Genomic DNA, 18066 nt, shown 5'->3' on the forward strand with positions numbered 1-18066 from the left:
GCTCTCCGGTAGCTTCCGGCATCAGAGAGCTAGAGAGAACAAGTCGATGCTCTCCATCGCAAATGGGATCACAAAATTTTCGGTTACATAATTTGTGCGAAAGGATGGCACCGTGTGTACGTGCCAGGATTCTCCCCGTAGTTCCGTAAACTTTCCACAAGAAAACTGCTTTCCAAAGAGTTCATTGCACAATGAACTGATATTGTTGTACGAATGAAATCAAACGGATGTCTCACTGTTTAGTAGACCATTTCAACGATTGAACTGTTCGAATTCAGTACGACCCAATGTTACTCCTCGATGGGCCATTAATCTTTGCGCTCCCGTTTTCCAAAATATGTTTACCCCGACGGGTGGCCTTTTGACCCTAACTGGGACTTTCGGTCAAAGCTGATAATTGTTCCTCCATCCCACCTCCAACGAAATATGGTTCACACCCACGCACCAGCCTATTCCCCATTCCCCTAAGCCCGAGCTTCGGAGTCCTGGAACCGGGGGCCATAAAAATGTGGGACATTTGGCATCCGCTCGGTTATGTCACCGGTGCCAAGAAATTTTCTAGGATGTATGTAAACTCTACGACGGGACCAACGCCACACATACACTCAAATAGGTGGTTCATGGGTGGTTCATGGCTCCAGGACAAAAACTAGTAGTCCACTTTTTCGTGCAGGCACACCGTATATATAGAAGAAAAAAACGATTGCCCCCGCTGTAGTAGAACTTTTCATCGATTTTAATTCCCCAAACCGCACCGGAGGAAAACAGCTTTTTCGAAGGTGAAAAGTTGACAATGTTCACACGCCGTGAACGAATAGTGTATGCGCGTGTGTGTCTTGTGTAAGTCGGATGGACTGTTACCAAGCGGAAACACACCGTGCTCCAATCCAGTTACCCAAGCCCGGTTCGGGTGGTAGCACTAGAAGGGAGAAGGGGAGACTTTCGGGCTCCGGAAGTACCGCCTCGACTTTTGCGTAACACCTTGCAAAGGAGAGCCTTAAATTAGGCAGCAATTCACATCACGCAAGTGTGAACTTTCCAAGCAAAACTTGCCTTACGCGAGTGTTACTCCGTTTATCGATTGACCTTATTGCCTGTTCCACGGCACAAACTTGCATCCTCTGCTATGCGAGTCTATCGGATACACGGCCGGTGTTGTTAATTGTTTCAACATGTTTCAAGGCTTTTCGGTGGACGATAACTTCCCGCAGCAGAGTGGTCAGGATTCTACGCACACATCCAACATTCTACCGAAACATCCTTGGAGCGTTCATTATTACAATTAGAATGTCTGTCCCGGGGCCATCCCGGGGGAGTAGAGGCGACCCAACAGGAAGCAAGAAAGCCAGCGACCATGTCTCGTTGCCAAACTCGCAGTCCCCGGCTATCCGAACCCCCAGCACTCTGCAACATCCGCTTGGCCAGAGGGTAGGCAAGCGTCGCAGTTTTGACATCATCGCGTTGATTAGTCCGGCAAACAGTGTTACACAACCGTCCGTGTGTCGCTGTCGATCTGTACTCTCTAACCAGCTGACGTATGCGCTCTATCTCGTATCTCTAATACGCTGACGTATGCGTAGAACGAACCCAAAGACGTCCGATCGGTGTATAGGCTGTATGTCTCGGGCTGCATGCTGAAACGACAACCCCTAAAACCTATCTGACCAAGATGATGGTGATGTCCGGCAGCAGCAGCACGCACGCAGGGCAACCGCGCGCTATCATTTATGCACACAAATATTGCTTTCAATTGAAGACATCCGCGATCAGCGCATTCGTCTATTGTCCCGGTCGTGCCGTCTTATTATCATCATCAGCAGCATCATCGCGGCTACCGAAACCCCGGGGACAAACACCGGGAGAAACAAAAGCAGCAAACTGTGACCACCAGCCAGCAAACCCCTTGGTGGGAAGCTTGGGAACGAGCGGGTAGGGCGCAGTAAGGAAAGGGACTACTGCCAAGCGTCATACAAACTCCAAACGCCCTTCAGACATCAGTTCAGCTACTTCAGCGCGAAATCTCCGCCGGCCGCGCGCCAGTAAATCCGGCCCTGATGCGCCTGCCAACGTGTCAACCCGGCGGCAATCATTCCACATGCCCACCGAGAGAGGAGCAACGTTTTATGGCCTTTTCACGTGAGCGCCTTCCCCGCCCGCCATTGCGGCATCTGCCTTGGACACTCGAAATTCAGAATCCGTCCCGTGCCGGAGAGCCCCGTAGCACATTGCTCAATTGCTTACTTTACACGTACACGGACAATCCGTTTTACACATTCATGGGGCGGCTGAGGGCCTGCTGAGGTGGTGGATAGATCGACCCTACCTATGAGGGAGGAAGCAGGGGAGTAGTGTCAACCGTCACACCTCTAACCCGTCCACAGCCCACCGGTTGAGGGCTAATGATAATTGTTTGTAAAGGCTCAACCTGCCCGCCACAGCCGGGAGTGGTGGAGTGGTGGCACGGTGTGGCGTAATTGGTCGTTTAAGTTTCGCCGTTCTCATTGTCAACATTTGCCCCACTTTATGTCCGTACCAGCACCTCCACCACCACTATCACCGCCTTCGTCACGAACGTTCTCTCGTCCAGTGTGTGTGTGTGCCCTCGTGGCTGAGTAATAAATAAAAATCAATCTTGTCCACTTATCCTTCCAAGAGGGTAGCAGCAGAAGGCCAGAGTAGCGCCCCTCCCACTGTCGGATGTTAGCCGGATTATAATCATCGATGGCGGATGATAAGGTAGGAGAGCAAACATTGCTTCAAATATTGGCGACAGTGAAGATTTTCTTTGGCTCCGCGGAAGATTTTATATTGCAATAAGCCGCATTGACACATTGAACCTACTCGACACTCGGCTCTCTAAAACCCGGGGCGCAACACTGGTGGCCGCTCTCCCTCCAGCAGCAGAGCCCTGTGGCCTTTCACCAGCGGCGAATAAATTGCCTAATCCGTGCTACCGTGTGTGCGAGATATACATCACAGCGACGCCTGCCTTTGATTAGGGCGAATTATCTCATCAGAATAGTGCGTTTGGGCGGACAGCCACAGCAGCAGTATCATCGCATCGCCTACAATATCCCGCTGGCCGCACTACTATGTTGTGGTGCGAGTGCCCCATCCCTGCGAGAGAGCTCCCGCGTCTTTCAATTGAAGCATCCGCACTTTTATCTGCTGTGCGGTTTGACGCGCGCACCGCGGTGCTAGGCAGGCGGCAGACACGCGCTCAGAGCATGGAGCGCGTTTTGCGCGCGGGCGTCCTCGAGGTAGTCCGGCAATCAGTGTAAGTGCGATCGTAAATCTCCCGGCGTTCACGATGCTCTATGGCCGGCGCGCACCGGGTATAATGCCATTATATTCGACAATAGCCCCTCCTCGCCAATATCGGGCAAACAGTTGGAGGGACATTGCTGACTTCGAAAAACCAAACATCCATTTACGGGCAAGTAGAAGCAGCTTGCTTTCCCAAAAACCTCCTCCTGCTGTCCCTGCGACGCTGGGGCGCATTGTACCGGAACTTCGGACACGTATCCCACGGACAGAGTGGAAGAAAGCGATGCTCTAACCATGCTGCGGTCTGCAAAACTGGAAAACTGCATCGATTCTCAAGAACTGCAGCGGATTATATAACCAGCGCCAAACGCGCAATAGCGTGCCCATACCAACATACACACACACACACACGTGAGCAGCAGTTGGGGGCTGATGAAGGTGGTTTTTGTAATTTTTACTGCTTACCCACTCCTTACCCCCTCTTCAGCCGGCAAAGCTTGTCGCCGCATACTGAGTCTTCCAGGTTGCGTCGAACCAAGACACGACCACCTGCCCAACGGCTCTAGCACGGTGCAGTGGTCACAAGTGGTGTCCTGATGCAATCACACTTTTCCACCCTCTCCTGCCCAAAGCCTACTTCACATGTCCTTTACCCCCTGACGCATGAGGGACGAAGGACGATGCGAAACAAAGGACGACGATCAATGCTGGTCGGAGCCATAATGGGGCATACGACAGCGAACGTGACAGAACGGCCGTGCGTGCGTGCGTGCATGAAGAACCCATCCCCAACACCAGACAGGTTGTGGGCTCGTTCCACACTCACACACACACACGCAGAAGCGGGCGAGCCATTGCGCACTTTTCATCGGTACAGGAAGGATGCGCGCGAGCGTACGTACCCGCTTCGCTCACACTCGTGAGTTCCTGCAGGAGCTCACATCACGGCTGCATCATCACGATTTCCCTTGCGTTCCCCACGCCTGTCCTATTGGTGGGTTTTACCGTCGAGCTGCTGAAGGACACGCTCGGGGTCGTCTCCTCGCACAAAACCGTGGAGGATCGGTCGGTCCCACGCACAAATCCATCGCTCTCTTCGCTTGAAATCCATCCTTCTCAAGAGTCACACACACCCACGAAACTCCCGCGGAAAAATCAAATGCTCCCTATCTCTCTCTCTCTCTTTCTCTCAGAAAGTTGGGAAAAGCTTTTCCAGCTTTCTCTTCTGCATCGCACATCCACTTCTGGCAGGGGCGACGGCGTGCCCCGTTTGGCCCCGAGACGCGCTCACTTCACTCCGCGCCAGGTTCGAGGAAGCAAACAAACGAAAAAAGACTGCGAAACCTTTAATCGCATAACGATCGACCCGTTGGGTCACACATTTGTGCCGACAGCCCTGGAAGCCCTGCTACGCAATGTGTGCGTATGTGTATCGACGTTCCTTGCTGGCCCTTTTCTCCCTCCAAAACTCCTGCACGCTTTCACCCCAAAAGGTTCGTGGTTCTGGGTGGCATCAGGGGGATGAAAAAAATAATAATGCAATTACGCCTACGCCTCTCTGAGGCCCGAGAATGAATGTATCGCACTTCGCACTAGAGCTAGGCGCATCCATTTCCACCCGCTTCCCTCAGATTAACAAGGATTGAGCGCATAGTGTTACAAGACCCGTTACGTAACCGGATATTAACGCACGTTAAGCCCTGCTCCGGTTTGCTCGGTCCCTCTGCTGCCCAGTTGCCCAGTCTGCCCTGTTTGCTCAACCCTCCGCAATCGTGTGAAACCGATCGATGAAGCGTTGGAGTTTTTTATCGCCTCCACGACCTTGCAGAATTTTCCATCCAGCCGTAGCCGTGTGATGTGTGTCTTTTCGTTGGGCCCTGATAAGCGACGAACGCGGACTGCTGGCTGCGCTAACCTGTCTGCATCGGAAGGGACGACACGCGATTGGGTGCGTTTCGATAAGCGCCTACAAAGCGTCCTGCAAGACCGTCGCTATTCCCCCTCCTCTACCATCCCACCACTAATGGGATCTCCCCATCTATTAAAAGGAACGTGAGTTGCGTGATTAAGGTTCGATGAAAAATCGATAACACCGACTCCCCTCTCCTTATCGCTCCCTGTTTGCATGAAGTAGTAGTAGTTGTTGTTTTTTTACCGGTACGACACAACCGCCCTGTTCGCCTCACCCCGCGATGGTCCGGTGTCTTGTTCAAGGCGAATTGTTTAATCTCCTTGGCCGTACGCCTCGTCGAACCAGTTCACCGGTTGCGCGCTACACCCTAATAATGTAACGCGCTCGCTGCGCCACCCATTGCGGACAAATCGATTGCAAGTTTTGGGGGGAGAGGAGGTAGGGGGGCTAAGTTGGGGGCTTTTTTCTGTATATTGACCCTCTGCCAAGGTAACCTTGCATGTACATGTCACCGCTGTCGGCAGACCGCAGCCAAACGCCCGCTTTAATGATAGAGTCGGAAGGAAAACACAGTCCAAAGCGAATCGTTTTATAGCCAGCACTAGATGGAGACGCACATGGATGGCAGAGGGGCGTACCAGGTGAAGGTATGGCTACTTAAGCGACGGACGAAGTCAGGGAAACCTGGGTCTCTTGTCAATAGCATAGTGGAGAGAAAAGCGAACCGAAGAATTTAAAATTCCTCCAAAATGATTGACAAACTCATTACGAGCCAACGGACGCTGCCTTCCCTAACACGAAATATGCATATGCAGCTCATCAAAGTGAAACCATGCAGGCGACGCACGTCAGGAATCGGGCTCGAGCAGCACACAGCCAATGGGGGACGACTTGCATGCCGAGCCACGTGAAAGCAGACACGAAAGTAGGCGAAAGCGAACGAAAAAAAAACCCCATCGCCCACGCGGAGACAGGTTGTCTGACGCAGGCCTGCACCCCTCCTGGCTCTACGCCACATCCTCACTGTCTCTGCGCCCTCTCCCAGCGATACAGTAAAGGATAATCGAACGCAAAGCAGAACACAACACACATACACAGATAGGAAAATGGGAAGGAAATTCAATCGCCAGTTAGCTCGAACAAGGAAGGGCAAACCCCATTGCCCATCGGTTGTAAAATGGTGCAGTTTGATCACCCATTCCTTGCTCTTCGAATCCGCACATCACACTCCCCTTAGTTTCCTCCAACCTTTTTTCTTTTTTAAATCGTGATGGGAAATAGTAATCAGAATACAACAACAAACTCTGTACGGCACACGAAAATAAACTATTTCGTTCGCCGAAGCATAATGCCGTCGTCGTCGTGCGCATAATAAATGAGTGTGTGCTTATGATGTAACACGGCGGTTCACACAATCGGTGGAGCCACCCGCCTTTACGTAACGCGGGTGGGTGGGGGTAGTACGGCTCCACGAGTACGGAATGAGCTACACACCGGAGACCGGTCGGCAGGTTCTTCTCGACCTGCCACCGGCCTGTCGCTGCGCGTGCCGAAACTCAACCCCTCCCGGTTGCAATCGCTTGGGTTTACTTTGTTTGGAGTACAACAGAAAAAAAGCAGCAAAAATCGATCGACCTAATAGAATAAAATGGCGAGCGAGCCGACGGTTCCGCAAGGTTCTGCCCGGGGGAGGGATGAAAACTGTACGCTTTCGAGTACTTTTGCAGGTACAGATTTGATGTTTTGGAGAAGAATGGTAAAATTTTGATCCCAATAATTGATGTGTTTTCTTGTTTGTTTGTTAAATTGAAATACGTCAGGATCACGTAGCCTCGTTCGAGGTTCGTGTCCTCTATCCCGTCCGCCCATGTACGGTAGAAAATAATCAACTAGTGCAAATGGAGGCTCACGTTCCACACTGTCAATCGTTTTCACTGTCGGCGCAGAGTTTTTTGCTGTAGCGTACCACCAGCAGGTTCATTAGAATGCAGAATAATATTCTTAATTCCAATGGACGTCCGACGTCCAGGGACGCTAGGGCACAGCCCGTTGGCAAACAACGGTGCAATTTCCCATCCACACGTTTTGTGCATCCCTTCACTGAACCGCACCCCCTCACACTAGTGATGGGTAAAGTTGTCAAAAATCCGGAGTCGACTCCGATCCGACTTCGAATCTCGGAACCAACTCCGGAAGGTAGGTCCGCCCAGCCATATCCGAAGTTGACCGGAGTCGTCAGGAATTGCCTGGAATTCTCCGGAGTCGTCCGGAATTGACAATAGTCGTCCGAAGTCATCCGGAGTTGTTCGGGATCGAGCGGAGTCACCCGAGTCGACTTCGAATGACTTTGACTCCGGTCGACGCCGGCCAACTCCAAACGACTCCGAGCGTCTCCGGACGTCTCCGGACAACTCCGGACGTCTCCGGACAACTCCGGACAACTCCGGAGGACTCCGAATTTAAACGCCTCCATGCGAATCCAGAACTCCGAACGACACCGACTCCGGACGGAACTAGTGGCTCGGATTTTGCCGGAGTGGGAATCGGACTAACAATAGCCGGAGTCAAATCGACGTCATGGGCGGGCTCCAAAGGGTACATCACTACCCCACACACACGAAGAAAGGCACCGGTGTCCCTGCACAGCCCAGTGATGACGTCATCTTTTTGTATGGATTTTTGCAATGTTTGCTTTTTCCTTTTTTTCTGCCGGGTAGAATAGTGAGGAAAACTCAAAACCTCCCATCCCAGCAGCAACTTCGACAGTGTGCATAGCTGTGTGTTTGTGTGTGTGCAAACTTCGGATCGAATGGATTGCCAGTACGGTGCAAAACTAAAATTAATCCAAGCACCATGAACATGCTAAGGACAGCTGACGGTGGTAGTTGAGAAGACGACAAGGTGGGGGGACTCTTTTCCAAAAGCCTCCATTTTCTTTGTGACGAAAATGCTTGCCAAAAACGCTTCATGCCATGCATCCATCCATTTGGCGAGTTCCCTTTTTTGGTTATTTCAGCGCCGTGTAGAATCCCCCTCCTTCGTCCCACCCCTATGAAAGTGCGATCGATATTGCGCGCTCTCTGTCTGTTACATAAGATAAACTACCGGAAGTGGTGGCGGATGTTTCAGCCCTAGCAGAACTTTCTTCGCAGAAAGCGACACAACAACTCAACCCACAATTTGGCAGAGACGAACGATACTATCTACGTTACATTCCGATCGAACACGAGAACCGGCTGCAACCGGGTCAGTTGCAGGTTGCGGGTGGTGTTTGCCGGTCGAAACCCCCCTGCCCGGGGCTGACAACACGCTGATAACGCGCGTTCAGTGATTCTTCTAACTAAAAACAAGCAAGAAGAGTATGGCAGCTTTAAAAAAAGAATGTTGTCCGCTCCCGACAGCACCCAAAATACGACATGATCGTCCCAAAACCCCGAACAGCATGTCAAACAACACCGAAAATTATCCTTATCGATATGCTATCATTTGCACATTATCTCTGTTATCAGAGCAAGAAGGAGCAAGGGGAATGTCGCTCGATTCGCTACCTTTTTCTAATCATTTGGGTGACACTGAATGTGTTTGTCAGAGCAAACCAAAAAATAAACCAAAACGAAAAATCCCCCTACTTCGTCATGGGAAGGGGAACCTGTTTTTGTGTTGGCTGTTAGAGAACACCGGTTCCAAATCGATCAATCATGCGGCTGGCTGCTGCAGCAGGGCTTCAGCTTCGTTTTTTTACCATTTTTGCAACGAACACATCCCAATTTGGTGCTAGCTCGGTGTGTACAGAAATAGCACCTCTATCATCGAGCTTTTTCTACTCTATCTGTATCATTTTTCTGATGAATTTCGATCCCTATCTTCGGAACGTTATTTCCTATACCGCTTTATTGTACAATCGCCAGCTCTGTAAATGCTGCTGTACGGCAATGATGTGGAAAGTTTAACTAGAACAGCACACCGAATAAAGGCGAGCATCAAACAAAATCCCAATGCTTTCGTTAAAGCTGTGTAAAACATACTTTATTATTAACATTAACCCTAACGAATAGGTGAAATAGTAATTCCCAGAAATTTTGCTCTATTTCTTGCGATTTCGTACCATGCTAGTGCCTCAGAATCTTATCAATTTTTGATAGCACTGACCGGACCGACCGGTATCTAACTGCGTACCGAATAGATTTCTAATGCTTCTTTCATTATCTCGTTAGCGAAAAACGATTTCGTTCCCAATACGATTACACCCATCTAATATCACACACATAACAACATTGGTATTTCTGCACGATTTACTACCATAACCTTCAACAACGCACCGGATCGGATCGGTGGCGAGAGTGTGTGTGAGAGAGAGAAAAGGGTGAAGAGATAAAACGTCACATGAACTCATTTAGAAGGAAAGGGTTTCTTCATCAGGCAGATGATGCCGATGATGGGCGATCGACGGAACGGGCCGCGGGAAATATGATCTTTCTTCACTGAAATGCCACCACCACCACCACCATCTCCATATCTAGCACCAGCAGGACTGGCGTGGGGCCGATGTGAAGGGCGGCACAGCATAGCACCTCCCGCACCTCCCCGAACGTTCTTGGAACGCACACTCTGCCCAATGACCCAATCAACAGGGCCGCGCGCGCTAACATCACGATCATCACGCGACTGAAACGCGTCATCACACACAGGAACGGTGTTTTGGCACCGGTTGTGAAACCCGTCCAATTCCAACCGTGTCCGCGCGACAACCACACACAGGGGACGACTACCAAACAAACACACACATACACGCAGCTTTGTAGCACAAAAAATCGACTCACCGTTGTTTTAATGGCGCACGGGAGAGGCAGGGAACGGGCATTAGTAAATATATTAATATTATATGATTGACATTTTATATTAATCGTAACAAAAACCGAACCCTTCCCCGCCGAGGGCTAGTTCAGTGATTGGTGACTTGTTTTTTTTTTAATATAATTTTCATCCTCACCCGTCCATGTGTGAGTGTCCCAAATGGCACAACAAATGACGGTACATTATTTATAGCTCCACTAGATCGTTATGACACGCTCTGCTCCTGATGGTAAAGGGATAAGAGTGAGCGAAAGACAGAGCTCTAGCATTGCATCCACCAGCAGGGCACATAGAAACAAACCGCCAAACACATCACCAAAACCCCAAGCTGACATCTTCAACTGCGGGATGCGTTTTGCGACCAGGTACACTGCACACATAAAACGTGTGACAAATGTGTGTTTGTGTCTGTCTGCTTTTATGACGATCGTGAAGCTCCCTCCTCTCTACTTTGCTGCTGGTTCTCAAACTTTTGGGCACATTCATTGGAGACTCGCACAAACGAACGAAATCTCGCACGGCGTCGGACGTCATCATCGCCTGTCATCAACGATAGCAAAACGTCATGTTGTTTACGTTATCACCTTTGCCAAACTTAACGAAAGGCAGTCAACGGGTAAGAAGAAGAAGAAGAAGAACACATACACACACATTGGTGTTACTAAAGTGTCAAGTGAAACATCAAACAATCGACGACATCGTCCCATGCACGGATGCATCCTGTCCGTGTGATACGAAACGTCACCCATTGCCGCGTGGCACTATGGATGGATCGGTATGGTTCGAACGTCTCTAGAGCTTGGACGTTCCATCATTTCCGATACACCTATGGACAGATTGATTGTGAGACTTCAGTTATTCATCACCGTAGTCTGTTTTTTAAGCAAGCGATCATCGAAAACGACCTTCACGAGTGGAATTTTGACTTACACTTGCCTTGGCTTGCTGTCGTTCTGCTTCTGTGGGTAGATCGCCCCCTATCTGGCAACGTGTCTCGTGCGGCTTTGCTGCTAACTTATGATTGCATGTTTGGTATATTCCCCCTTTCTGTTCCTCAATAATGCAATATCATCGTCAACGGTTGGTTTCGGTTGCGTATTTCCACTATCTGTTCGCTGTGGGTCTCCGTGGTAACAGAGCAAAGGACGGACATCAATATCCCTTGATTTTGGAGTTATAAATGGCAAAAGAATGTAACATAAGAAAACAAACAGGTACTCCTACGTAGGTAGCAGCATGCAAGGACAACTACGAAAACATCAATTGCAGTTCGATTCTGGCGCTCGAAACAGCATCGTTAATAATTCAACAAAACTATTCCTGTTGGAGCTGACGGAAACACGCATCTTCATACCGCTGATGTCAAGTTGTTTACAATACAAACATCTGATGCACTGTTCTGGAATTTACTCTCTCACCCAACTCGATTTATTTTTTCAAGTGCCCCTCAGTGAGTAATCAACGACCAATGGTTTCATATTTGCTCTCACTAAATTGGAAAAATACGTTCGCTGCAGAACACAGCAAACAAACACATCGCGACCCTTCACCATCAACGATGCAGTACAAACACAAAAAATTATGAGAAGCAAAACAAAAACCCCAGACAAATGGATTTTACATGTATTGTAGGTCCAGTGAAGTGCAGTTTACAATACGTCTAATTAAATGCAAACCTGGTACTGTTCTCTAGTAGAGTCGAGGGAATTTCCACCGTCATATAAATAAAAAAAAAACTCGAAGCGGTAAACTACCGTCACCCTGGAAGTAACGCGAAATGTACATAAATGTGTATAGTAAAGATTGATTCAAAGATAAAATCAGTTGAAACATTTGTTTAGTTTTAAAACCGAGCTCGAGATGCAAAGCACAAAATACGCAACGGTTCCTGCCCGTGCCACTAGCGCCATCTGTTGTTCGGCGCGCGAAGCGCACACTACGTGCCCGCACACGCACAGCGCGCTCGTCTTTGACGCGCTTCAATCGAAAACAATCGCGCATAGCGAGCAATCTAATCGGTTTCATTTCTAAACTGCATGCGTGTGTCTGTGTGTGTGAGTTAGTGAGTATGTATGTTTATGCAAAAGGGTGACTATATGGCGGCAGGTGGTTTCGCTGGTAGAGAGGGGTTTGGTTTGATGGACAGAGACAGACTTGTACGCTGGACCTTGAGCGTTCTTTACTCCGAGACGACGGCAACCCTTCATCTGACCCACCAGCGCTTCCCCGCTTCCCCGGTGCTCTACAACACCTACACACACATACACACACACACAGAGACAAACGGCTCGCTCGTGCTCTGGCAAAATTGACCTAAATAAAAGCTATCAAACGTGCGCGCACTAAGACGGCGGCGGCCTGCAACTGCGAACGCACACACCACAACCTAGGGCTGGCTAGCGCGCTTCTATCGCGAATAAGTTTTGCGCGGACCCCTTGCGCATCATGAAAACAGAAGTTCGATGGGGGACGAAGAAGGCGCCAGACCAATGGCTGTAATTTCGTGTCATTGCGTGCGGCGATGAGACAGAGAAGGTAAGCGCGGTCAAACATGTTTTTTTTTTGGCAAGTTTTAAACTTAAAGCACATAAAACACTTAGCATTCGGTTTGGTGTGACGCATCGCCACTCCCTGAGCCCCCCGTTGTCGCATTGTGACGATTCATTGTGGGGGCCAGAGCGCGTACAGTGGATTGTGAGCTGTGCGAATAAACAACGGTAACACGTTGATCACGACGACACCATCAATCGTATATAATCGTGAATGAGCATGAGGAGCATATTGGAGCTTGATTGATTGTTCAAAGGTACAGGCGCCAAAACCCCATTATCTACAATCACTGGCTCGTGATTGTGAGTTCACGCATATACAAACACACATTACATTGCATAAATATTTGATGAATAATTTGAGTCCTCTGTGGTTGCGTCAATTGTCTCAAACGCTGTCATTTCTCATTTCCTTCCGATCTCTAGGCCAATCGCTTTCCAGAGACCGATAAAACTGACAGATGAATTACCATTCCGGTACCGGTCTGTGTGTGTGTAGCTCAGATATAAAAAATAATAATAACAACACCACATTGCCATCAAACATGTTTTGTAAGCGCGGTCAAACATGTTTTTTTTTTGGCAAGTTTTAAACTTAAAGCACATAAAACACTTAGCATTCGGTTTGGTGTGACGCATCGCCACTCCCTACGCCCCCCGTTGTCGCATTGTGACGATTCATTGTGGGGGCCAGAGCGCGTACAGTGCATTGTGAGCTGTGCGAATAAACAACGGTAACACGTTGATCACGACGACACCATCAATCGTATATAATCGTGAATGAGCATGAGGAGCATATTGGAGCTTGATTGATTGTTCAAAGGTACAGGCGCCAAAACCCCATTATCTACAATCACTGGCTCGTGATTGTGAGTTCACGCATATACAAACACACATTACATTGCATAAATATTTGATGAATAATTTGAGTCCTCTGTGGTTGCGTCAATTGTCACAAACGCTGTCATTTCTCATTTCCTTCCGATCTCTAGGCCAATCGCTTTCCAGAGACCGATAAAACTGACAGATGAATTACCATTCCGGTACCGGTCTGTGTGTGTGTGTAGCTCAGATATAAAAAATAATAATAACAACACCACATTGCCATCATTCCCTGCCGAGATTATTCCAGAGTTGGCGATTACTTTGCATCAGCCCGTGCGCCCGACCTGACAAAAATGGAAACCGGCGAACGGAGAGCTTTGACAGCGAAGCGCAGGGAAGATGTGTGTATAGGAGCCACGGCGGACCCAGTTGCTAGGTAAAAGACCGGTTCCTGCTCCCTTGTACGTATTCCCTCCCCATTGGGCTGGCTCAAAAAAACCACACTCAACAGGTAAGCGCCGGGTTTGGCCAGCCACGGCCAGTTCCCGAACCGTCGCCTTTGCACTCACACCGCACCACACACGGTTTCCCCCGGTCGCGTCGTGTGTCTCCGTTGCTGCCGGTTGGAACTGGTTTTGCGATCGTTTACATACCCAGCGCACCCCTCCTCACCTCCTCCCGCCCGTCCGTCATCGCGCTACAACGCAGGGGATTATTTCAATTTCGCACCACTCATTTATATTTGCGTGTAAAACCCCCACCGGGCACACCGACGGTTGCCGTTCGGTGCTTTCGAACTCTCTCGTGTTCGCGCCTCAATCATCCTTCACCACCGACCGGTCTGCTGCTGCTGCTGGCCCAAACACTGCTGCACCGTTTGCTATTGTGTCTTCTAATACCTTCTTTTCTCAAACGGTGGGATAACAACCAGGGGGATATGGTAGGACCGGCTCAATGGAAGCGGGAGAGCAAAAATACCCGATGATCCAGCGCAACAACAACAACAACAAAGATCAAGTTTGTGTTAATACCCTCGTCGATCATGAAAAAGTGGGATTTCTTTTTGTTTTGCTGCGAGATAAATATTTATGACGTATTTTATGAATACGTGAAACAAACAACACACACACGCACACCACGGCAGAGCAGTAGTTTGGCAATAAGTATGTGTGGGGGATATTTTGTCCACCCAGCATTTCGGTCACGTGCCAAACACCATACCATACAAACGGGCAACATCATCATCACCGGTAGGGACGAGAATTTCAAACATGGTTTAAAAGTGTCGAACGGTGTTTTCGATATAAACAACAAAAAAACATTCCATAAAATGCTCCACTGCTGTTTGTGTGGATTCTGGAATTGTATGAACAGCATTCAGGGTTCATAAGTTCACCACCACCCGACAAAGAGAGAGAGCCATGCTAACAAATTGCGTGACCTTAATGCTATTTTTTGGAAGATTCCAGGCGAAGGGGCGAAACAAAAAACGGCAAACATACGATTTCTCTTTGCTCAATGTCAAAGCGCGAATGCATTTCAATTAACGACAGAGAAATAATAATAAAAAAACAGAATGGTCAATGTCAGCCAGTACACGGAGAAGCTGCTGCTGTTGTTGTTACGTTTGGCAGTGCCGTTGGTGTGAGAAGTGAAGGGAGACTCTTCTCGGTGGAAGAGCCTGAGGAAAAGGATACAACATGCCACTGATTACCATTATAATTGCTGTTGCTTATAGATACAACTTGAATTACTGACGTTCAGGATTGTTTGATTGGCAAAATTCCGAATGAAATGCAAAAACCAAAATGTTTTTGTGCCCTATTCGTCTTTGTTTGTTTCTTTACGATCGGACCATCTCTATCTCTATTTGTAATTGCCAGCATAAGTCTACCACAACCTAGTAGCTTGCGTGCACGTACACATCGCAGCAGAACGATGGCGTAAGAGAACCTCTTGCTCCTTCCGCCCTCCCAAATAGTGTAATCGACAGCAAGATTGCATTACATTATTGTCGCTGCAACAGTTAAAAACAGCAAAACAACGGTTGATTATCTCATAGCAGCAGCGCCGCGTTACATCGATCGTCCTCAAGGGGTTGATATCTCGCCACTGCCGGCCGAGACATCAGTTCAATCCGGATCGTGCAGCAAACCAACCCCGTGATGAATGGTATTGATTGAAGCATTGCACACTGGCATTGGTGGTGGGCCTGCGGAACCCCAAACGGAGCAGAGCAGAGTGTGTTTTTGTAAGAATGCGCAGACGCCGCACCCGCAGCAGAGCTCTTTCGCGGTTCGCAATGTGTCAAATACGGCCGCTTAGCTGTGTGCGTGTGTATGTGGTGGTGGTGATTGCGTTTGTTACTGCAACATGAACCTCCTGCTCGCACACTAGTGTACACACACACAAACAGTGAGTAGCAACCGATCTCGGACACGTGCGATGCGGTGCAATTTTGTATTGTGGTGCGGATTGCACGTTTTATTGTCTTCAATGCGTGGAAAACAATCCGATCTCTCTCACTGGTCGATCCGCCTTCCCCGTGACGCAACTCTGTGGCATTGATGATAAGCTCTAAAAAATAACAAAAATGCATGTTTGAAAAATGAAATCAATTTCACTACTCCGACCGGTGTGTGTACGAGTTCAACCGTGCACGGCAACCGACCGTCCATCAGGCCATGCCGCCGCATCCGGATCTGGTTCATTCTGGAAATTTACCGACCGCGTGCTAAAAACGATGGCAGAAAAAGATGATTCATGCGTGGTGTTTTTGCTGATAGGCGCACGGGCGCAATGAGCATGAGCGGGAACAGTATAGCGTCACATAGAACCATTTGGAGCGAACCGAATTGCACGTGAATCTTTGCTGACGAAGCTATAGATAATTTTTAACTCTTGTTAGGTAAACCAAAAGCAACCCAACTACTATACAAAGAGAAAGGGTTTATTTAGATGCCACAAAAATGTGTCCGCCTTTTGACAGCCTGATAAGTAGGGCGAGAAGGCGCCTACCATGTGGTTCGTAAATTATCAGATAACACCGTATCAGGTGTGTGTGTTGTGTGTGGTGCCCGGTGGTCGCCGGTACCGCAAGTATGACACGGTTTCGTGAAGTTTTTTTTTGTTTGTGTCACTTTTCAAGCATCAAAACCCGGGACTACCTCAATAAAGCACCATTTGCACTACCGGGGAATGGCGACGATAACGAAACGCGTGGATAGAACAACTACCACCAGCGAACGGCAGCAGTACCTGCCGTGGTACACCAATAACACCTGTGCAACAGCCAGAGGGCAATATGGCGCCACCAAAACAAATGCACTTTACGCATCGCAGTGGGCATAGGAAAATGGAAAAGAACGTCAAGCAGCGTGCATTCATCGCTGCTACCATTGCACGGGTGGGGCAGCGGCCGTTCATTCACAACGAAGGTCTTGGGAGGGTTAATGCGGCGGCTAATTGGACAGCCCGACCGCCGCCGCCACCACCCGATTCATTAACGGTCAGCAGACGGCAGGCGACCCCTTTGCTGATATGCCCAGCGTTCGGGTGTGTCACCTAATATGTTTGCTCAATATGTGCGCGAACAGGCCCCGAACAGTTTCAGTCCGGGAATCGGTATCGGCAATGGCAGGGCGCGATCGCCCTCCACGCCTTAGAGCGGGTTGTGTTTCCCTTAACCCGGTACACCACGCGACGTTAGAAAACATTATGTATTCGTGCTCTAACGACACCGTTCACGCACACACACACACGCGCGCGCGCTCGCTGACAAAAGCACATGAAGCGCGTGTCGCGGACATGGGCGTAGCCTCTCTCTCTTGCGCTGGGGTGGGCCCCGTGCGATCGGCGCGGATCGAGTTTTCTAATCGAGACCGTAACCCCGCACGTATCGCGATGGTAAGCAACTTTTTTGTTAACACCTCCGTCAATTAGAGGGTGCTATGCATACAGTGGTACAGTGTATGAGTGTGTTTTTTTTGTCTTCGCTGTTTCATACCAAAAGTGGTAATTAACAGGCGGTTGGAAATAATCATAGCATGCCTGTGCGATGCTGCGCAGAGAGAAGAAGAGTCACATAACCCGACGACGACGACGACACTGCAGTGGCGTGTATGTTTGTCCGTCATAGGGTGCCATGGCGCGGGATGGCTGTCCCGTCCTGACCTTCTACGCCTTGCTCATTCGCTTACCCAGCTCATCCGTACAACCCTCCACGGCACCTCTGCAACCAATCAACTACAGGTCCCCTCGTAGGCATAGTAGGCCACAGGGGAAGGTCAACAAGATTTGCGCTCTGTTGTCTGTCCGTCATCTCTCGTCCCGCAACGCAGTTCTAATCGTGGAACGCGGATTGAGCAGCGAGTCTCCATCGTACTTTTCTTACCATCCCGCGAAGGCTCCACCGTGTTTAGTAAGGCTCTCTCCGATTGTACTTCCGACAGGAAAGATGGACACTCCGTACAGCTCACGGCAAAGGGACAGTTAAAAAAAGCAACCACTTACCTCTTCATCCATTGACCGCGCCATGCTTCTTGACGCCAATCGGCTCGGCACGTCTTGCCCTGGGCTCCCTCTCTCTCTGACCCGCCCTTTGCGCTAGCGACTGACACACGCACGCACACGAGAAGATTCGGTACCTCTCGTTTCTTG

At 49.4% G+C, this 18066-nt stretch overlaps 1 protein-coding gene across 6 annotated transcripts in view; it reads right to left on the reverse strand.

The window, feature by feature from the left end:
- The window catches only part of LOC121603624 (sodium/potassium-transporting ATPase subunit alpha), a 66695-nt gene that overhangs the window by 48160 nt on the left and 469 nt on the right, over window positions 1-18066 (reverse strand). For 5 of the 6 annotated variants that reach the window (XM_041932633.1, XM_041932629.1, XM_041932630.1 and 2 more), the window contains exon 1: window positions 17920-18065. The exons of the other annotated variant lie outside the window; for it this stretch is intronic. In XM_041932633.1, coding sequence (XP_041788567.1) covers window positions 17920-17943 — 24 coding nt within the window. In that variant the 5' untranslated portion in view covers window positions 17944-18065. Of the gene's footprint in view, window positions 1-17919; window position 18066 lie in introns of those variants that run through there. 6 annotated transcript variants of the gene reach the window in all.

The sequence above is a fragment of the Anopheles merus genome, chromosome 2R (assembly GCF_017562075.2).
Source record: "Anopheles merus strain MAF chromosome 2R, AmerM5.1, whole genome shotgun sequence".
In the NCBI taxonomy this organism is placed as follows: domain Eukaryota; kingdom Metazoa; phylum Arthropoda; class Insecta; order Diptera; family Culicidae; genus Anopheles; species Anopheles merus.